Below are 22,531 nucleotides of genomic sequence, written 5' to 3'. Positions count from 1 at the left end.
TTTTAGGACAGTAACTTGCAAATTAGTCTTTAAAATTAGCACTTTAGATTTTGAATGTTGGAGTCCCATAGACTTTAACAGGGGTTCTAAAGTATGCTATATACTAGCTCCGTCGAATCTTCTTTATACATTCGACAGACACCATAAGCCTTAAAGACAGATTCGACCGTAATTCATGTGGATTTTCGGACGAATTCGATTTTTGAACGAAAAACGAAATAAATAAAAACGAATTTCGGGAGTAACTAAATAAATTAAGTTTTCGGACGAAAACGAAATTCCGAAACAAAATATTTTACTCTGCACATGTCTATAAAACAGCAACACATAAATTTGCAAAATTTACGATAAATGGTTGGTCGTCAGGTCCAAAATAGGGGGTGCTTCAGACTAAAGCTGGTGGCGGGAAACCTTACAAGAAATTGACTTGGTGTTTGTGAATACTCGTCAAAGGATTGGTACTGGACTTTACAGGCACTGAGATGCACAAAAATTATTTAAAAAATCAATTTTATTAACAATTTGATTAAAACAAGCACAACCAGACTGAGACATTAAAACATTTGCAAGGTAAAGATTGCCTATATGCTTTTAACAATACATAACCCAGACACCAAGGAGGTGTATTCCTGCATGTTTAGGACAATGCCCTTGTGGAAGAAACAAAATGTTCTATCAGGCTTGGTGTGAGTTGGTCAAAGTGTACAGCTTGAGCTACTGTACAATATGATCAACTCACACCAAGCCTGATAGATTGGAGTTGGCACAACCTGGTCTGATGAAGACTTCTTGATCTTGAAATTAGACCACTAAATGGAACTTTTCATACATGCCTTTTTAATGTTCATAGTTTGTCACATAACTCCATACAGTTAGTTGTATGTCTTATATTTTTGGAAATTCCTAAATTGTTTAGGTATTTGCTGGGGAAATTGATGTGGTAATACTGAACTACACCTCCACCTCTAACTTACAAAAAAAGCATACTTGCATTTCTCTTTTTATTTCTTATCATTGATCTCTGCATCATATTGCTGGTGTGTTACTGTTTCTACCATTCTATTATTATAACAGCAGTCTGCAATATGTGCATGAACACATGTGATGTTAAAAGAGATCTATAATGGTTTGGGGTATTTGTTGTTATTTAGGTTTTTTCTTCAAGTTTTAAACCAAGCTATTGCTGTATATATGTTACATAACTACATAGTTACATAGTAGGCGAGGTTGAAAAAAGACACAACTCCACTAAGTCCAACCTGTGAGTGTGATTATATGTCAGTATTACATTGTATATCCCTGTATGTTGCAGTCGTTCAGATGCTTATCTAATCGTTTTTTGAAACTATCGATGCCCCCCCGCTATGTCCACCGCCTGTGGAAGGGAATTCCACATCCTTGACACTCTTACAGTAAAGAACCCTCTACGTAGTTTAAGGTTAAACCTCTTTTCTTCTAATTTTAAGTGGCCATGTGTCTTGTTAAACTCCCTTTCCCAATTTTTTTTTAGTATTTGTAAATTGAAATCATATGTACTCTAAAGCGTCTCTTCTCTAGAGAGAATGAGTTCAGTGCTCGCAACCTTTCTTCATAACTAATGTCCTCAAGACCCTTTATTAGCTTTATTGCCCTTCTTTGCACACGTTCCATTTCCAGTACATCCTTCCTGAGGACTAATGCCCAGAATTGGACAGCATACTCCAGGTGCAGCCGGACCAGAGTCTTGTAGAGTGTGAGAATTATCAGTTTGTCCCTTGAGTTAATCCCTTTTTTAATGCATGCCAATATTCTGTTTGCTTTGTTAGCATCAGCTTGGCATTGCATGCCATTGCTGAGCCTATCATCTACTAGAACCCCCAGGTCATTTTCCATCCTAGATTCCCCCAGAGGTTCTACCCCTAGTGTATAGATTACATTTATATTTTTGCCACCTAAATACATTATTTTAAATTTTTCTACATTAACCACTTCAGCCCCGGAAGAATTTACCCCCTTCTTGACCAGAGCACTTTTTCCGATTCGGCACTGCGCCGCTTTAACTGACAATTGCGTGGTCGTGCGACATGGCTCCCAAACAAAACTGACGTCCTTTTTTCCCCACAAATATAGCTTTATTTTGGTGGTATTTTATCACTTCTGCATTTTTTCTTATTTTTTGCACTATAAACAAAAAAATAGTGACAATTTTGAAAAACTTTTTGCTATAATAAATATCCCCCAAAAATATATAAAAAAACATGTTTTTTCCTCAGTTTAGGCTGATACGTGTTCTTCTACATATTTTGATAAAAAAAAAGGCAATGAGCGTTTATTAATTGGTTTGCGCAAACGTTATAGTGTCTACAAAATAAGGGACAGTTTTATGGCATTTTTATTGATTTTTTTTTTTCATGGCGGCAATCAGCAATTTTTATCGTGACTGTGACATTATGGCGGACATATCGGACAATTCTGACACATTTTTGGCACCATTGGCATTAATACAGCGATCAATGCTAAAAAATTACATTGATTACTGTAAAAATGTGACTGGCCGTGGAGGGGTTAACCACTAGATGACACTGTAGGGGTTAAGTGTGCCCTAGGGAGTGATTCTAACTGCAGGGGGGAGGGGCTGTGTGTGACACATCACTGATCAGCGCTCCCGATTACAGGGAGCACTGATCAGTCACAGTGTCATTAGGCAGAACGGGGAGATGCTTGTTTACATTAGCATCTCACCATTCTTTCCCAAAGTGAGATGATCGCGGGTATCCCCGCGGACATCGGGTCCACGGGACCCACGGTCACGGAGCTCCCGGCGGGCGGGCACCTGCAAGCCGGCTCTTAAAGGGCCACGTACAGATGCATTAATTTGCCTGTACATGTCCTTCTGCCACAGTATATCTGTGTGAGGCAGTCGGGAAGCAGTTAAACCTCAATAATCATGTAGTTGCCCACTCCATTAATTTGTTCAGATCTTACTGCAAGGTTTCCACATCCTGTGGAGAAGTTATTGCCCTGCTTAGCTTAGTTTTGTCTGCAAATACAGAGATTGAACTGTTTACCCTATCCTCCAGGTCATTTATGAGCAAATTAAATAGGATTGGTCCCAGCGCAAAACCCTGTGGGAACCAACTACCCCCCACTGACTATTCTGAGTATTCCCAATTTATCACCACCCTCTGAACTCGCCCTTGTAGCCAGTTTACAATCCATGTACTCACCATATGGTCCATGTCAACGGACCTTATTTTGTACAGTAAATGTTTATGGGGAACTGTGTCAAATGCTTTTGCAAAATCCAGATACACCAGGCCTTCCTTTATCTAGATGGCAACTCACCTCCTCATAGAAAGTTAATAGATTGGTTTGGCAAGAATGATTCTTCAATAGTCCATGCTGATTACTGCTAATGATACCATTTTCATTACTAAAATCTTGTATATAGTCACTTATCATCCCCTCCAAGAGCTTGCATACTATTGATGTTAGGCTAACTGGTCTGTAATTCCTAGGGATGTATTTTGGGCCCTTTTTAAATATTGATGCTACATTGATGGTACCATTCCAGTCAGTAGACTGTTATTAAAAATGATAAACAATGGTCTGGCAATTACTTGACTTCCCTAAGTACCCTAGGGTGCAAGCCATCCGGTGATTTATTCATGTTAAGTTTCCCAAGTCTAATTCTAATTCTTTCTGCTGTTAGCCATGAGGGTGCTTCCTGTGATGTGTCATGAGGATAAACCCTGCAGTTTTGGTTACTGAAGCCCCCCTATTCCCTTGTGAAGACTGAGGAGAAGAATAAATTCAATACCTTCGCCATCTCCCCACCCTTTGTAACATGATGTCCTTCCTCATTCTTTATGGGACCAATATGGTCTGTTCTCCCTTTTTTACTGTTTACATACTTAAAGAATTTCTTGGGACTTTCTTTGCTCTCCTCCACTATGTGTCTTTCGTGTTCTATCTTAGCTGACCTAATTGCACCCTTACATTTTGTTGTAATTCTTTATAAAGTTTGAATGCTGATGTTGATCCCTCAACCTTGTATTTTTTAAAGACCTTCTCGTTTGCTTTTATATGCATTTTTACATTGGAGTTAAGCCATCCAGGACTTTTGTTCTTTTAAATGTATTACCCAATGGGATGCACTGGCTAAGGCCCTTATTTAATATGCTCTTAAAATGAACCCATCTCTCCTCTGTGTTCTTTGTTCCTAAGATTTTATCCCAATTCATATCTTCTAGCAAGGTTCGTAGTTTAGGGAAGTTGGCTCTTGTGAAATTCAGTGTCTTTGTATTTCCCTTATGTTTTCCTATTTGTGTGATTAGGTCTGTATTGTTGGTAATCAGCATATCTACTAACGCTTTATTTCTAGTTGGTGCGTCTACCATCTGACCCATGAAATTGTCCTGCAAGACATTTAGGAACTGGCGAGCCTTAGACGAATGCGTGGTTCCCTCTGCCCTGTTTACGTCTGGATAATTAAAATCCCCCATTATCATAACACTTCCCAACCTTGCTGCTAATCCAATTTGAGATAGGAAGTCTGCCTTCCCCTCCTCCCTCAGGTTAGGGGACCTATAGCATGCTCCCAGTATTATTTTCCCCTTAGCTTTATCCCTTTGGAGCTCTACCCATAAGGATTCCACCTTCTCCCTAGCTCCCTTAGTGATGTCATCTCTCACATTCACTTGTACATAATTCTTGATATTCAGGTATACCCCTCCCCCTTTTTTACCCTGTCTATCACTGCGATAAAGGGTATACTTTTGAATGGTTGCCAGACAATCATGAGAGCTGTTGAACCAAGTCTCTGAAATTCCCACAAAATCCAAATCCTCCTCGTACAACAGTATCTCTAGTTCACCCATCTTGTCTGACAGGCTCCGGGCATTGTGGATAAAAAAAATACAGTGCTCGCAACACACAATATAAGTGAAATCAACAAAAAAGTCCAAATAAAAGTCCAAATAAATGCAACTGAACAGTTAGTCCACAATGAAGTACAGTGGTGTGAAAAAGTGTTTGCCCCCTTCCTCATTTCCTGTTCCTTTGCATGTTTGTCACACTTAAGTGTTTCGGAACATCAAACCAATTTAAACAATAGTCAAGGACAACACAAGTAAACACAAAATGCAATTTGTAAATGAAGGTGTTTATTATTAAAGGTGAAAAAAATCCAAACCATCATGGCCCTGTGTGAAAAAGTGATTGCCCCCCTTGTTAAAACATACTATAACTGTGGTTGTCCACACCTGAGTTCAATTTCTCTAGCCACACCCAGGCCTGATTATTGCCACACCTGTTCACAATCAAGGCATCACTTAAATAGGAGCTGCTTGACACAGTAAGGTCCACCAGAAGATCCTTAAAAGCTACACATCATGTCAAGACCCAAAGAAATTCAGGAACAATTGAGAAAGAAAGTAATTGAGATCTATCAGTCTGGAAAGGGTTATAAAGCCATTTCCAAAGCTTTGGGAATCCAGCGAACCACAGTGAGAGCCATTATCCACAAATGGCGAAGACATGGAACAGTGGTGAACCTTCCCAGGAGTGGCCGGCCGCCCAAAATTACCCCAAGAGCGCAGCGACGACTCATCCAAGAGGTCACAAAAGACCCCACAACAACGTCCAAGGAACTGCAGGCCTCACTTGCCTCAGTTAAGGTCAGCGTTCATGCCTCCACCATCAGGAAAAGACTGGGCAAAAATGGCCTGCATGGCAGAGTTCCAAGGAGAAAACCACTGCTGAGCAAAAAGAACATCAAAGCTCGTCTCAATTTCTCCACAACACATCTTGATGATCCCCAAGACTTTTGGGACAACATTCTGTGGACCGATGAGACAAAAGTGGAACTCTTTGGAAGGTGTGTGTCCAAGTATATCTGGCGTAGAAGGAACACTGCATTTCATAAAAAGAACATTATACCAACAGTAAAATATGGTGGTGGTAGTGTGATGGTCTGGGGCTGTTTTGCTGCTTCAGGACCTGGAAGACTTGCCGTGATAAAAGGAACTATGAATTCTGCTGTCTACCAAGAGATCCTGAAGGAGAATGTCCGACCATCTGTTCGTGTACTCAAGCTGAAACGAACTTGGGTTCTGCAGCAGGACAATGATCCTAAACACACCAGCAACTCCACCATCGAATGGCTGAAGAAAAACAAAATGAAGACTTTGGAGTGGCCTAGCCAAAGTCCTGACCTGAATCCTATTGAGATGTTGTGGTATGACCTTAAAAAGGCCGTTCATGCTTGAAAACCCTCTAATGTAACTGAATTAGGACAATTCTGCAAAGATGAGTGGGCCAAAATTCCTCCAGGACGCTGTAAAAGCCTCATTGCACGTTATCGCAAACGCTTGGTTGCAGTTGTTGCTGCTAAGGGTGGCCCAACCAGTTATTAGGTTTAGGGGGCAATCACTTTTTCACACAGGGCCATGATGGTTTGGATTTTTTTTCACCTTTAATAATAAACACCTTCATTTACAAATTGCATTTTGTGTTTACTTGTGTTGTCCTTGACTATTGTTTAAATTGGTTTGATGTTCCGAAACACTTAAGTGTGACAAACATGCAAAGGAACAGGAAATGAGGAAGGGGGCAAACACTTTTTCACACCACTGTAGGTGCAAAAAATGATTCACAAACTTACAGGAGTACAGTGACACCCCCTTTTGTATCCCCACTCACCAGAACAGGATGACCCCCAGCTTTGCAGTCCAGGGGTCACTTAACACTTGTAAATGGTATCCCACACACGTGGATTGGTGTCAAAACATCAGATGGTGGATCGGTGTAAACATCAGATGATATATTCCAATAGGAAGCTCTCAACAGGATATACAGGCACCCAGAAATGAAAAGAGGATGGACTAATAATGAAGTACTGTTAAAAAAGTTAATTTATTGCGCATAGGGATCGGTACTTACAAAAAGTCGGTTAAAAACAGGCATGGATATAGAGCTGTAGATACAAGAAGAAGCCGTTCATAGCGTGTGATCCACAGATCGGAAGTGAAATCCAACCAGGATATTAAGTCAATGCATTTCGCCCTCCCTCAGGGTGTCATCAAGGACCTCCTGATGATGCCCTGAGGGAGGGTAAAATGCATTGACATAATTTCCTGGTTTGACGTCACCACTTCCGGTCTGTGGATCACATGCTATGAATGGCTGCTTCCTGTATTTACAGGTATATATCCATGCCTGTTTTTAACTGTCTTTTCGTAAGTACCAATCCCTATGCGCATTAAATCAACTTTTATAACAGTACTTCACTATTAGTCCATCCTCTTTTCATTTTTGGGTGCCTGCATATCCTGTTGAGAGCCTCCTATTGGAATCTATCATCTGATGTTTACACCGATCCACCATCTGATGTTTTTACACCAATCCACGTGTATGGGATACCATTTACAAGCCTGAAGTGACCCCTGAACTGCAAAGCTGGGGGTCGTCCTGTTCTGGTTAATGGGGATGCAAAAGGGTGTGTCACTGTACTCCTGCAAGTTTGTGTAGCATTTTTTGCACCTACTTCATTGTGGACTAACACTTCAATTGCATTTATTTGGATTTTTATTTGGACTTTTTTGTTGTTTTCACTTATATTGTGTGTTGCGAGCGCTGTATTTTTTTATCCACATTTTTCCAAGTGATTAGCACCTTGTCTACAGCAGCTGTATTTCATTATCACTTAGCTGTTTCCATCAGCACGAGTTTATATTTAGTAATATATTTTCACAGGCTCCTGGCATTGGTGAACATGCCATGTAGTTTAGACCAGTCGCATACTATCCTCTTATTGGATGTTCCAAGATTGCAACTAGGACTTGTCACTTTTCTTAGCTTGGGTTTATGTGCTTTAGTCAACCTACCACTAATGCCCCCAATACTACCCTCTGGACTATGTTCTGCGCTGACTATATCTACCTTTGGACCCTCCCCCGTCACCTAGTTTAAAAACTCCTCTAACTTTTTGGCCATATTTACTCCCAGCACATCTGCACCCTCTTAATTTAGGTGCAGTCCATCCCTTCTATATTGTTACTTTTGCTATCTATATATACAGCCTTTGTTATACAATAATCATCTAATTCACAGTGACAATAGATTCCCAGAGCACTGTGCGTAATTTAAAAGTATATTAAACAGCAGTGGTTGTTGCCTGCTTTTAGCATTGCTTTGTCTGAATGAAACTTGGGACAGAGCTAATGGCATAAGTCATGCACTATTGTGTGTACAGTTGGCGCTCTGTAAACAGCAGACTTTACAGCAAAGTGTGACCTTGGAAAACATAACAATAAGCCTAAAGTTTCACACGTTGTGTCAAAAACATATTGCAAATTGTTAATAAAAACGGAAAAGGAAAACACATTTCTAAAAATGTTACATTTTAGTCCAGGACCGCAAAAAATTAAGAAAGCAACGATGTACCAAAAAATTATGCATTTCTGTTCAATATAATTTGGAATACTCACATCACTTGCAATTTCTCTAGAGGCCTTAGCTGCTTTGATGGAGATAGCATCAGCTTTCATGTCATAGATCATCTTCACCTTATCCCAGCTATCTGTGTATAGTTTCTAGAAAAGAAAAACATAATCAATTTCAACTTTATGACACATACAGACTTTTTGAAAAGTTATTATATTCACTGGACTTTAGAAAATGTATAACCACTTACATGGCTGACATTAATAGCGTTTGCCTTTGACAACATAATCTCAGGTGTGTCTGGCATGACATGAATTGTTTTCTTGTCTTGTTCCCAAGCTTCTTTGTATTTGCTCTTTAAAAGAAGAAATGTTTTTGATTATAAGCCTGGTAATTTGACAATCTAGAATTATCATAGAATAGACAAAATGGTGGACATACAGAGCTGATCTGGTCAGCATTGGTCTTTGCCAGGACAACAACTGGTAGGTCGACAATGCTGGTAAATTTAATGCTGCTGGCCGGCTGGCGATAATGGTGTTCGCTTAAGATCTCTTGGGCATTCTTCACTTTCTTAACTTCCACCGAGTCGTTAGGGAACCAGCCACACCCGCGGATCCATTCCAGATCAGATTTGTAGATAGCCTAGAAAAATTAAGGGTGATGGTACAAGTTGATGCAAAAGTTTCCAGCACTAGACCTGATTGCTGTGGTTACATGATAAGGGAACCACAACTGCAAAAAAGGGCATTTGGCCAACCAAAATATGGAAGTCATGAAAACAGAAATAGTGAAACATGAAACCTTCCCTTTTCAATATATTACAAAAATATAATTATAACCTTGGCCAAAATAATATATTAAATACTTTAAAGGATATCTTCTAAAACATAATGAAATCCCTAACTCATAAGTCTCAGAAAGAAGCCACTTGCAAACTTCAAGGCTACAATAATTCCAGGCTGACTTCACTTGCTAGAAAGTTGGATAGCATCACTGTTTTGGACGAATCTATCAACTAAATCTTAGAAAAGAGTTGCGTTCATCAAATGCTTTTTGTGACATGTATTCTGTGCTTGAAAAAATGTCCTTTAAAGCAGTGGTCATCAGCCCTGTCCTCAGGGCCCATTAACAGGCCAGGTTTTATGTATTACCTTGGGGAGAAGTGGACTAGAACACTGCAATCACTGAGCAGCAAATGATATCACCTGTGATGTATTTCAATTATCTTGCAAACCTGGCCTGTTAGCGGGCCCAGAGGACAGGGTTGATGACCACTGCTTTCAAGTACATCTAAATGCTCCTGTGTGCTAGAAATATGTCCCAAGTCCAGTTAATATGTGCACAATCATAATGTAGAAATAAACTTCATCCCCTGAGTAATCTGAATCCTCCTTCATTTTTTCCTCATATACTCCCCCTCCCAGACACTGTACCAAACTGTAGTAGGATTTTAGCAGCAAAGGCAGTGATGTCAACCTAGAAGTCAGTGGGCAAGGCTAGGTGTGGCCAGGTGCTAACTGGCAAACTACAGGTTTATGAATCAGCACGCAGTGATAATGCTGATAGTCATTACTTCTGCATCACAAGACATGTTGCATTATACAAAAGCAGTATTGATGGTTTAAGAAATTTTATGAATTTAAGAAACTTTATGAATTTCTGTAGGCCTTTGAAGTAATATACAGTATTGCCACCCTGCCGTAGTTTAGTGATTCATATACTCACGTCGCTCTGCAAATCATATGCTTTCCTAGCCTGAATACAATCATTCTGGTCGGGGTGACAGGTCCATTGGTGCAGGTAATGACGGTAGTCAATTTCACTGGCAGCCGCCTGGACTTGCTTGGCCGTTAGGATGGACACCGCATCTGCTGGTATGTGAACCTTGGTCTTGGTCTTTTCATAATCATTTTTGTAGAGCCTGTCAATTGGGAGTTTACCAGATTTGATCAGCCACATCAGTTTAGGATCATCTTGGGCAGTTGGGGTCCCAATGTAGTGACCTTTCTGCTTCTCATAAGCAGTCTTGTATTTGTACTGCAAAAAAGTAAATATGTTTAATTAATATCACTATGACAAAGTGAATTTACCCAAAGCAACCACTCTAAATCCAGTTTTATTAAGTTATTATAAGGATTAATTCAGAGTTGGTACTAGGAGTTACTATGCTCATACATACATCTGTGATGCAAAGTCAGGTTTATAAAGTGATTTAACCTCCCTGGCGGTACGATTATTTTGGATTTTAGGTGCTAAAACCGGTAAAATTATTTTGCATGAAAATTTGGCGTTTTATATTGTAGTCCTGTAATTCTTAGCAATAACTCACTTAAATCTGTCCAAACAAGAGTCTAGCAGACATCCCGCATGATAAAGTTTGAAAAATGAAATCATAAATTATAATACAATAAATAACTATAAATAATTATACCAAATAATAATATAAAAATAATAAAAATTATTCAATAATGTAATCAAATCAAAAACACTGAAATTTGCTCAGTTGCAGAATTGTCACTGTCATTACTTTTCAATATTTGATGACGGATCTCCCCACAAATCGCTATCGCTCAATTCTGCGAGTGATTCTAATTTATTATCGCTGTTTTCTAGCTGGTCTAAAATCATTTTTGATGTAAAGGGACAGTTTTGGTAGCTATGGACAATCTCCATTTTCTAGGTATAAAGAACAGTTTTTATTATATAAAACTGCATGCAGGACACTGGGCAGAACACTAGGGACAAAGGGGATGTGAAATTATTACACACAGCAATGTAATCTGTAAGATTACATTATACTGTATGTATAGTGAGTGTTTCACTTTTTTAATTTGGCGCAGATCTCCATCCCTGTGCGTCGCAACGCTCGCAGGGAACGGAGCTCGGCTCCGTGATAGATCGAGCGAGACACGGCTCGCTCGTACAGCGCGGGGACATCACTGGATCCAGGGGAGAAGGTAAGTAAACCCCCTCCTTGATCCAGCGATGCGGTCCCGAGTCTGGCTCAGGGTTACCGCTTTTGGTATAAAAATTCCATCCCAAGCCAGACTCGGGAATACCGTGAGGGGGGTTAAAGAAGTACTAGTCAACATTACAATATTCTCTAGTCAATATTACAAAAATCACAAAAAGTTATATAAATAATCCACATAGTCTGGGTATTTTTTGAACAATTTGCTGCAGCTACATATTTCACTGTTTGGCACCTGCTGGTAAAATATATTATTGCAGAATGCCACAACCCACTGATTGTTTTGGTTTTATATTAACACTGTATTTCAATGGTTTGACTTCAGACAACAAGGCATTGTAAGCAACAGAAGGATGAGGGTCTTGCACTGTTGTTGACATGTGAGTCTGTAAAAGTTGGATGGGAACCCTCCTAACTAAAATATGGATGGGCTCCAATCAAACAAATCATTCCCATGTTTCTTAGAAATCTTCTTGAATGGATTTCACTAAAGTGTAAATAAGCCAATAACAAAATAGTACTAGATTTAGCAGTAAAACCTACTTTAAAGGTGTAGATTAGATTTAATAATTTTTAACTGTGTTACAGATGACATTTTGGGGGAGATTTACTAAAAGTAAGGAGTGCAAAATCTGGTAGAAACCTGGTAGATCTGGTAGAAAGAATCTGCATAGAAACCAATCAACTTCCAGGTTTTATTTTCAAAGCCTAATTGAACAAGCTGAAGTTAGAAGCTGCCATGCACAGCTGCACCAGATTCTGTGTGCTCCCGTTTAAGTAAATTTCCCCCATTATGTAATTGAACACTATCATTTTCCATATACAGTGCCTTGGTATATCCAGTATATTGTTTAGATTGACATTGACACTGGCAAACTAAATTGTCTGAGTAAATGTAAGAGGGATCCTTACGTCACTGGCTATGTCTCTTGAAGCCCGGGCGCTGCGAACGCCGACAGCATCTGCTCTTAAATCATAACTTGTCTTGGCTTTATCCCAGTCTTTCTTGTAGAGTTTCTGGAAAATTCAAAGAAAAGAAAACATGATTTAATGTTCACTACCTATTTTGAATTAATTAGCAAGTACAAAATTAATACATTTTATAAGCACCTAACATATTTTTATCTGTTTCCAAAATCATTTGTAAAAAATAGAAAAAAATAAATATATATAGTTAGATTTAAAAAAACAAAACAAAAAAAAAAAAACGCTTTTATGAAATTAAAATGTAGTTTAAACCAAAACATTTTATTTTAGTTTTGGATAGGGTAGTTATGGAGTTAAAAGCTCTGTTATGTTTTTATTGCTGTCTATGTTCCTGCTACTTTTTTCCCAATGGCGCACACAAAGAAAAACTGACAGGGATCCCATCCAAAATGAAAAAAGGTTTTGGTTTTAGATATATTTTAACAACTTTTTTGAAGTTCTTTAATTGGTGAATAGGATTCACCCCTTCATTTCTCATTACTGTATAATCCAGGCCTTCCCTGAAGGCATTAGAAAGGGTATGTGCAAGCAAACACAAGTATATTTACAGAAAGAGTGGTGAATAATCTATGACTTCTTCTATGACTTATGGTAAGGCAGACATATTAGAGCATTTGTTTAAACTGGTTGTTTTGTGTCTGCAGAAAGCTTTACCAAGCAACAGGCAAAAAAAATAAAAAATGCAATGGCACAGCTAGTGGGCATTCTAGTGCTATAATCAATAAGGAGATAGTAGTAGCAAGGAAAACATGTCCTATTTACAAACTTGTAAGTTTCCTAGATATTGTACAATTTTTTTTCTTCTTATTTCACTTTTGTGAACCAAATCTGATTGTTTGCAATGCTTATGGATGATAATAAAGCAGAAAAATAACAAAATCAGTAAAAACATTCTTATGAGGCAGAACCAAGCAAAATTCCATATGATTCCTGTTTCTTAGGCATCTTTAATTAGACTTACTTCACTGATGTTGGCAGCGTTGACTTTGGACTGTACCATTCCTGGAGTGTCTGCTGGGAGGCTGAATTTAGTCTTTTCCCGATCCCATGCATCTCTGTACACCCACTACACAGGAAGGAAACATTTCAATAATAGGTTTTGGATCATCAACAAATACTGCAATACTACAATATTACTATAATGATAGGAATACTAATGTTGATGGATAAAGCAAATTGCAACTAAACAGTGATGCTACCCCTCTCTGCCAATCCCTCCACTGGCTGCCACTTGCCCAACAAATTAAATTCAAAATACTAACACTTACTTACTTACAAAGCCATCTACAACTCTGCCCCCAGCTACATCACTAGTCTAGTCTCAAAATACCAACCAAATCGCCCACTTTGTTCCTCCCAAGACCACCTGGTCTCTAGCTCCCTCATCACCTCCTCCCATATCCGCCTCCAGTACTTCTCCCAAGCCTCACCCATCCTCTGGAACTCACTACCCCAAGCTGTCAGAATGTCTCCAAATGTATCCACTTTTAGGCGATCCCTGAAAACTTTCCTCTTCAGAGAAGCCTATCCTGCCTCCATCTAACAACTGCACTGTTTTCTCCATTAGCTCATCCCCCACAGCTATTACCCTTTTGTATAACTTGAACTTCCTCCTAGATTTTAAGCTCTAACGAGCAGGGCCCTCTGATTCCCCCTGTCTTGAATTGTATTGTATTGTAATGTCTACCCTAATGTTGTAAAGCGCTGCGTAAACTGTCGGCGCTATATAAATCCTGTATAATAATAATAATAATAATAAAAGAACAAAAGCATTTTTACATCTTAATGTGCCAGAAATCTGTTATCAGGAAAATGCAGAAATTGACTAAATATATTGTGTTAAATTTACCTAGATAAGCAGTATTAGTGTATAAGTTTAGGTTGAACACAATGAACTTTTCTCAACCTTACTTAACAATATACTCACATCACTAATTTGGAGAGCATTTGTTTTGGCGAGGACAAGTCCTGGAGCATCGACAATACTGGTGAATTTAAGGGTGGCAGGAGCCTGGCGGTAGTGGCGTTCACTTAGGATTTCCTGAGCTTTCTTCACTTTGTTCACTTCCAGAGAGTCATTAGGAATCCAGCCACAACCACGGATCCATTCCAAGTCAGACTTGTATATCCACTGGGAACAAAATTACAACATTTGTGGATTAGAACCGAGAAATGAATCAGTGTTGACAGCGCAGTGATACTTTACAAGCCTACCCATTAGAATTTAGAAAGCCAACTATATGGTTAATTATATATGAAACAACCAGAGATGTTCCATATCAATTACATACACCTGATATCAATGATAATATTTATCTATATATTTTAAAATGATTTAATCTAAAAACCTATATGAAACATTTTAATGTTTTGTGTTTGCTAAAAACTCAAATGAATTACTCTCACATTTAATGATGTGAAAATAGTGACAGAAAAATTAACTTACATCACTGCGCAAGTCATAGGCTTTCTTGGCCTGGATAACATCATTCTGGTCTGGCAGACATGTCCATTGGTGGAGGTAGTGGCGGTAGTCAATGTCGCTTACTAATTTCTGGCAGTTCTTGGCCAGAAGGACAGAGAGCATTTCCACAGGAGTTTGATAATGGGTCTTTAGTTTCTCAAAATCCTTCTTATACTCACGATCGCTCTGCATTTTAGCAATATGCAAGGCCCACACCAACTTAGGATCATCCTGTAGGCTTCTGAATCCAACATGGTGTCCTTGCTGCTTGCGGTATCCGATCTTGTATTTGTACTGGAGTAATAAAAAAAATAAAAAAAATGTATCCCTTGTATTCACCACATTGCAAAGTTTACCATGATTATACTCCACTGTTAAAACTCACATCACTAGCGATGTCCCTTGATGCTCTGGCAGACTTGATTGCAATAGCATCTGCTCTTAAATCGTAGCCCTTCTTCTTTGCCTTTTCCCAGTCCAGCTGGTATTGTTTCTGTAATGTAAAATGTTGTTTAATTTCAGCTATTCAAATATAGTTATAGATAGTTTATATCCATATATCTACTCATGTTTAGGAGTTTTAATAATATATCCTCCTTATCTGATCACCTCCCTAAATCACTGCAAACAACTGTTTATGAATTGCAGATTTTATTTTATTTTTTTAACAATGTCCTCCACCAGGACAATACCTAAAATTTCAAAAATATAGAGCCTAGTGCTGCACCACACCAGCTTCATGGAGAAATTCTTTATAACACCTTACCTCGGTTTGTTTGCAGATGTTTGGTTAATATGTTATAGAGCAAGGGCAAAATCTATACAAATGATTGCTTGACCAATACTGAAGTAATGCTAAGCCATTAAATAAACTGAGGAAGCATTTTCTTTTTTGCCAAAAATAGCTACATGTAAGGTAAGCACAGTTGCTTAAATACTCAAAAAATACAGTTAGAGGTACAAGCAAAGGGGCATGTTATTTACATATAGCCTATTTCATATTGGGCACCCTAGGCTCCTTTTTTAACGTTCTATTTGAAATCTCAACTTGATTTTAGGGTCTCTGTGCGCCTAGGCAGGCTCCTAATGGAGCGCTTTCAGTGCAGTACAAATCCCATATCAAATCAAATCAAATACTATATAATGCTATGTCACTCACAAGGCTTCTGGATAATAAAACTGTGCATACCTAAAGGCAAAATTTATTTTTTTGCATTGTAAATAGAGTAGAGAAGGGTTAAAACCTCTTTCCTCTTCAAAGTGAGGTAAGTCCCATTTAAAGAAGCTGTCACCAAAACAGATTAACCCATGGCAACATTTCCCCTCTAGTTTTGTTCTGGTGGCCATTTAAAAAAAATATATTTTCACTTGCTTTCATTCTCTGTTGGTGACAATGATCATCAGGACAAACAGAGTGAGTAAGTCCCCAAAACAGGGCCACAGAGAGCAGTAAAAAATCTAACAACGGTTCCAAACCCTTGTCACTACCTGGCTTTTAGATACACTTTAATCCTTTAGTGCCAAAGATGTGTCAAGCCAAAAAATTTGCATATTAACGTGTGCAAAAAATGAAAAACTTGATCAGACATCAAAAGGAGTAAAGTGTTTATAAACCCAAAAGAAGTAGTTATACGTGGGTCCCTTGACTTTAAAAAACATTTTAAATCTCTCTATTTGTAGTTGGTTGGAGAGATGGGAAGGAGAATCAAATAGTGAATTACAAATGATCATGGACTAAGGGATATGAAAACTGTGCAACCTGCATAGCATACTTCTTGTTACCCTGTGTTGAGGTGCTAGCTTTTTACATTTTTGTGTAGCATACTTACATTGCTTATGTTGACTGCATTGATCTTGGATTGTACCATCCCTGGGGTGTCAGCAGGCAAATGGAACTTGGTCTTCTCCTTGTTCCAAGCATCTTGGTAAATGCTCTATTTGTACAATTTAAAATGAAGTCATTAATTGGGGTATTTTGCTAAAACAAACAAAAAAAAGCTTTGAATGATAAGAGATCTTACGCTGCTTAGCTGCAGGGCATTATTCTTTGCCAAAACCACATCTGGAGAGTCAACAATACTGGTAAATTTGATGGTGCCAGGTTGCTGGCGATAGTGCCGCTCACTTAGGATTTCCTGAGCTTTCTTCACTTTGTTCACTTCCAGGGAATCATTAGGACTCCATCCACAACCACGGATCCATTCCAGGTCAGATTTATATAGCCACTGAAAATAAATATAAACTATGAGGATCAATAGGAAATCTACAGTGAGCATAACCCCAAACTCTCTTACTTCCAAATATATTCCTAAATATTTTTTCAACCGAATCTTGAATATCAAGCAATTTAATAAAACTGCAAATAATATCCCTCTTCAACTTTAATCTGCACTCAGAGCAAAGTATAGTTAAGGTAGGTCACTAAAACATCAGTAAATGTATGTTGAATTCAGCTATGCACATGAATATGACATCAGCCTCTTGAAACACTCTATACAGCAGAACTCAGAGAGGGACAGCGAGCACAACACTATGACCCAGTCAGTTGTTTTGTATGAATCTGTGATGAAAAGCAACATGCTGAGTGAAGAAGTGAGCAGGGAGATTATTACATCAGTCTGCAGCTCTCCTTCAGAGTCCATTCTCAGGGTGGGGGCAGGAAGGTGACCACGCTGTATTGCATTACTGCGGTAGAAAAGAGTTAGGTCACCAGCCTTGCTGTGCTGTATAATGGGGCCATGTAAATCTTAGGATTGGATGGACAAAATTACAAATCTTTTTTCATGCAAACAGTTTCCATATATGTACTTAAAGAGGAGCTCCGGGCTCCTTCAGAAAAAAATAAAAGTCAGCAGCTACAAATTCTGTAGCTGCTGACTTTTAATATTAGGACACTTACCTGTCCAGGAATCTAGCGGTGTAAAAATTTTCAATAGGCTTTCGGGGGGCTGTCACTATCCCCACTAAGGGAAAACAGCAGTGAAGCCTTGCAGCTTCACAGTTGGTTCCCTATTGCGCATGCAGGAAGTGCGCTGCTCTCTGTGAATGGGCCAGCTGTGGGGAAAGTAGGAGGGAGGCTGAACTTCCGGAGTGGGAGCTGGTACCTGTCAAAACCAGGTACCCACTCCCCCCCAAACCCCCCCAAAAGGTGCCAAATGTAGGGGGAGTGGCAGACAAGGGGAGCTTCCCCTTTTGGGTGGAGCTCCAATATGAATTACTTTCCCGGAGTCCAGGAAATTACAATTAATTAAAATGCCAATAGTGACATAATGAATACATGTTATAAAAACCACAGGAAAACAATAGGCCTTTACTGGACACCATTTCACAAAAAGAATATTGGGGAACTGGAGAAAGTGCGAAGGGCACCCAAATTCATAAGAGGCATGGAGGAATCTTGCCTATGAAGAAAGATTAGCTGAACTGAACGTATTCTCTTTTGAAAAGAGGTGATTATAAATACATAGGCAGTCAATATAGTAAACTTGATGTAGAGTTATTCACTTTAAGGCCAGCTTCACACTGAGTCCGTTTTCAGGCGTTTTAGTGCTAAAAATAGCCTCTAACTAATGCCTGAAAACCGACTCTAATTCAATTCAGTGGGACTTTTCTCACTGGGGTGGTGTGCTTGAGGGACGTTAGGAAAAGTCCTGTAAGCAGCATCTTTGGGGCAATTTGGGAGCACTGTATACAGTGCCCCCAAAACGTCCTGACCATTGAAATGAATGGGCAGCGCTACCAAAGCGCCCTTATTTGGGGTTAAAAGCGTCACGCTAATGCCTGGAAATCACCGCTAAAACTACGGTAAAGCCACAGAATGGCTTCTTCACAGTAAGGGTTGGGAAAATGTGGAATAGACTCTCTCAAGAAATAGTTCTGGCCCGCTCAGTATACTGTTTTAAAAAAGGACTGGGTGAATTCCTAATGCATAAAATATAACAGGATATTAACATTTATAGGTAATAACACCAGAGACTGTTGATCCAATTGCCATCCAGGGATTCAGGAAGGAATGTAATTTTCTATTGGTTGAATTCATTTTTTTATTGGTTGAATGGAATGGACCTTTTTTCAACCTATCTATGTAACTAAGTAACTATGTTGGGAGGCCCAAGAAATAGATTGCCTCCCATTCCTACAAGGATGGCCTGAGATGTTCAGATTTCAAACTTTCAATGGCACCACTGTACACGGTCACTGTACAAGATCAAGGATCATTGAATGTATTTCACTACTGTTCATAAGACCAAGCACAAATTGTAAAGAAGGATGAAGCTGCTCGACCATTAAAGTTACTTACTCACAATCCTTTACAATAATAAGTGGACAAACCATTCATTATAAATACAAAGACAGATTTATTATAAACTTTTTGAATGTAGGCCCAAGCAGGAAGCTTACCACTGCCCATGTCAGAGGTTCTCTTCAGACATAGATTAATAACATGTAGGAAACTGAGAGTATTCCCAAATTATAACTAATTACAAAAAGCAATACTCACATCACTGCGCAAGTCATAAGCCTTCCTGGCTTGAATAACATCATTCTGGTCTGGCAGACATGTCCATTGGTGGAGGTAGTGGCGGTAGTCAATGTCACTGACAAGTTTCTGGCAGTTCTTGGCCAATAAAACAGACAACATTTCCACAGGGCTTTGATATTGGGTCTTCTGTTTCTCAAAATCTTTCCTGTACTCTCGGTCACTCTGGATCTTGGCAATATGCATAGCCCAAACAGATTTGGGATCATCCTCAAGACTTCTGAACCCAACATGGTGGCCTTGCTGCTTGCGGTATCCGGTCTTGTATTTATACTAGGAAAAAAAACAATATCAAGCTGGAATACAAGCTGCAATATGTATATTTTGTGGACTGAATACATCTACTGTACTGTATGCATATATAAAGTTTATGCTAGCCATAGTTAGTCAGTTTATCTGAATAATCTACACTGTAGTTTAAAGTGATATTTGGCATTAAGTATAGGGCATGTTATAACAATCTAACTGTTCTCATTATGTTTGCACTTTGTGTTCTATCCAACATGCCCCTTTTTGATTGTATGAAAAGCTGATGTTACATTCTTGCATCACTGAGGTTAATTAAGCAGAGACCTTTTTTTCAGTTAGCCTGAGCATGTGTTCTCTTTGAACAAATTCATGAGCAGAAGAAGAAAAAAAAAAGGAATTTCTTTTGGAGTGAGTAATGTGACTTTTGCTAAGCTAAATTTTTGTATTAAACGTAAAATATTTTTCATTGGATTAATTAAAGGAACACATGAAGTCTTTCACCTTTTGGTTACACTGCTTCCTACTGAAGAGTTGAACACAAAAAAAAATAAAAAATTAAGGCCAGCCCAAGATAACACCTCCTACTACTAGCATGCCTTAGTTTTGTAGCAAACAGAAAGCATGATCACAAACATAGAAGGATGGGATGAGTGTATGTCGATGGACTACAAGAAAATAATTTTATGTTGAGCGCAAAAAATCTATTTTCTTTCCCATGCAATAATAAAACACAAAAAGTTTTTCACCTTTGACACATGTAAAAGAATTTCAACTGAGGGGTGGGCAACACAGAAAAAACAAACACTAAGGCCGCGTACACACGCGGGGACTGTTCGCCCAACTTTGTCCGTCAAACAGTTTCGGCAAACAGTCCGCTCAAAATTAGCATGGACGGACATGGCCACACACGACGGACGAACAGTTTGCTGAAACCGTGCGCGATGACGTGAACGGCACGTACGACGGGACGAAAAATACGACGTCCTATACACTGCATTATAACTTTCGGCGTGTAAATCCTTTCTGAGCATGCGCGGAACTTAGTTTGACGAACAAGCCTACACACGAGCGGACTGTTCGCTGAAACAAGGTTTCAGCGGACAGTTTTTCGGAAATTCCGAAAAACCTTGTCCGTCAAACTGGCCGCTGAAACTGTCCGCTGAAAGCCCACACACGAGCGGACTGTCCGCCCAAACACTGTTCAGCGGACAAAGTTGGGCGAACAGTCCGCCCGTGTGTACGCAGCCTTACAAGCCCAATAAACATAACAGAGCTGCCTGAAGGACCTTACTCCCAAAGCTGACATCAAATGCGGCTGAAACGTCCATGGATCTTAGATCAAGGTTCTGTGTGGTTCCTTGCAAACAGGAACAGTAATTAGGAGATGCTTCCTTGACAATGTATGGCAGGAAAGAGAGTGCATGTGCATGTGCAATACTCTACATTAGCACTCAGTCCCAAAGAGTTAACCCTTCTGCAGTGGAAATTAGCAGGAAGCTGGGAAATTTTAAAGGCACTCTGTGACTCATGTACTTGAGGTAGCTCATAGTGCCCGGCCTGACCAGTTTTTCCACAAAGTGAGTCTTCAGAGACAGGGCAAGTGGTGAGGGAACGCCAGCCCCTCTGGACTTGAAAAGAATCCAGCAACTAACTTTTTACCAGAACAAAATCCAGAAAGCGCCCTATGTGAAAATGCCTGAAAGTCACTTCCAGGCTATCTTTGGCAATGTCCAGTTCAGCAGAGTCTGGACAAACCACTCGAAAAGGCTACACCAAGGATGGCTGCACTGAATAGTTGCACTGAAAGAGAAAAGAATGCTGGTAGTAGGAGGGGTTATGCTGGGCTGGCATACAGGTTTTTATGTGCCAGTCTCCAATCCTCCTGTAGGCAAAAGTATAACCTGAATGTGAAAGACTTTCTCATCCCTCAATGGATAAGAAAGAAAAAAAGTATTCCTCTAGTAATTTGTCCCCACTTATAACTGGCACACAAGCCATTTTATAATTTAATGCCATTTATAATTACCCTTCTATTTCAATCTACACCCGTCTATGGCTATTTAAAATTACCATAAAAATCTGATTTATTTTTTATTTTTGTTACAATCACAGCAAAAGAATGCACAACATGTTTGGTATTTTTTGTTGCTTCCCATCATTTTTTCAGTGGAACTGATCTTAGTAGATCCTTCCACTTAGCTCTTCCACTTCCTTTAGTGCAGAAAATGGTAATGCAGAAAATATCTGAGCCAAAGGAGGTAATAGTCTGCAATAATGTTTGCTAAAATGAGTAAACAATGTACAGTATATAAATGACCTAATTTCTCAATAAAACTGATAAAGCTGTGAAATATGGGTTAGTGTCTGTAGGAAGATGTTTGCAAATGACCACAAATGTCTGTTAAATTTATTTTGGAGAATGCAGGTGCGAATATTGTCATTTTTTTATATATTAGTAAAGTATTCCTTTAAGCTGTATGATTTGTTTTTTTTTGCATACTTTTTCGTGCTAGTCTGCCTGTCGTCTGTGTTCTATACTCACATCACTTGCAATATCCCTGGAAGCTCTGGCGCTCTTAATGGAAATAGTGTCACCCTTTATGTCATATCCTTTCGCCTTGGCCTCGTCCCATCCTTTGGTATATAATTTCTGATGGTACGAAAAGAATGAGTGAGTTCAGCAAAGAAAAAAAGTTCTTAGTAAAGTCCCTGCACTTACAATGACTCTAACTTAGTTGAATACTTACATTACTGATGTTGACAGAGTTAGCCTTTGCAAGCAGGATCTCTGGTGTGTCTGGCATGACATGGATGGTTTTCTTGTCGATATCCCAAGCTCCAGTGTACAGGCGCTGGAAAGGACAAACCAACACACCAGTTTGCTTAGAAAATG

At 39.2% G+C, this 22,531-nt stretch overlaps 1 protein-coding gene across 30 annotated transcripts in view; it reads right to left on the bottom strand.

Annotated features, from left to right (window-relative positions):
* The window catches only part of NEB (nebulin), a 300,983-nt gene that overhangs the window by 131,374 nt on the left and 147,078 nt on the right, over nucleotides 1-22,531 (bottom strand). For all 30 annotated transcript variants that reach the window (XM_077447687.1, XM_077447688.1, XM_077447689.1 and 27 more), the window contains 14 exons: nucleotides 22,386-22,490; nucleotides 22,181-22,288; nucleotides 19,351-19,662; nucleotides 16,871-17,074; nucleotides 16,679-16,783; nucleotides 15,235-15,342; nucleotides 14,832-15,143; nucleotides 14,313-14,516; nucleotides 13,347-13,451; nucleotides 12,311-12,415; nucleotides 10,153-10,464; nucleotides 8,866-9,069; nucleotides 8,675-8,779; nucleotides 8,469-8,573 (listed from right to left, as the gene is read on the bottom strand). In XM_077447687.1, coding sequence (XP_077303813.1) covers nucleotides 8,469-8,573; nucleotides 8,675-8,779; nucleotides 8,866-9,069; nucleotides 10,153-10,464; nucleotides 12,311-12,415; nucleotides 13,347-13,451; nucleotides 14,313-14,516; nucleotides 14,832-15,143; nucleotides 15,235-15,342; nucleotides 16,679-16,783; nucleotides 16,871-17,074; nucleotides 19,351-19,662; nucleotides 22,181-22,288; nucleotides 22,386-22,490 — 2,394 coding nt within the window. The remainder of the gene's footprint in view (nucleotides 1-8,468; nucleotides 8,574-8,674; nucleotides 8,780-8,865; nucleotides 9,070-10,152; nucleotides 10,465-12,310; nucleotides 12,416-13,346; nucleotides 13,452-14,312; nucleotides 14,517-14,831; nucleotides 15,144-15,234; nucleotides 15,343-16,678; nucleotides 16,784-16,870; nucleotides 17,075-19,350; nucleotides 19,663-22,180; nucleotides 22,289-22,385; nucleotides 22,491-22,531) is intronic.

Source organism: Lithobates pipiens, unplaced genomic scaffold (genome assembly GCF_037356315.1).
Source record: "Lithobates pipiens isolate NorthernLeopardFrog02 unplaced genomic scaffold, aLitPip1_a1.2 Scaffold_22, whole genome shotgun sequence".
NCBI classification, from domain to species: Eukaryota; Metazoa; Chordata; class Amphibia; order Anura; family Ranidae; genus Lithobates; species Lithobates pipiens.
The sequence above is the reverse complement of the archived record's forward strand: the minus strand, read 5'-3'. Positions and strand labels throughout refer to the sequence as shown.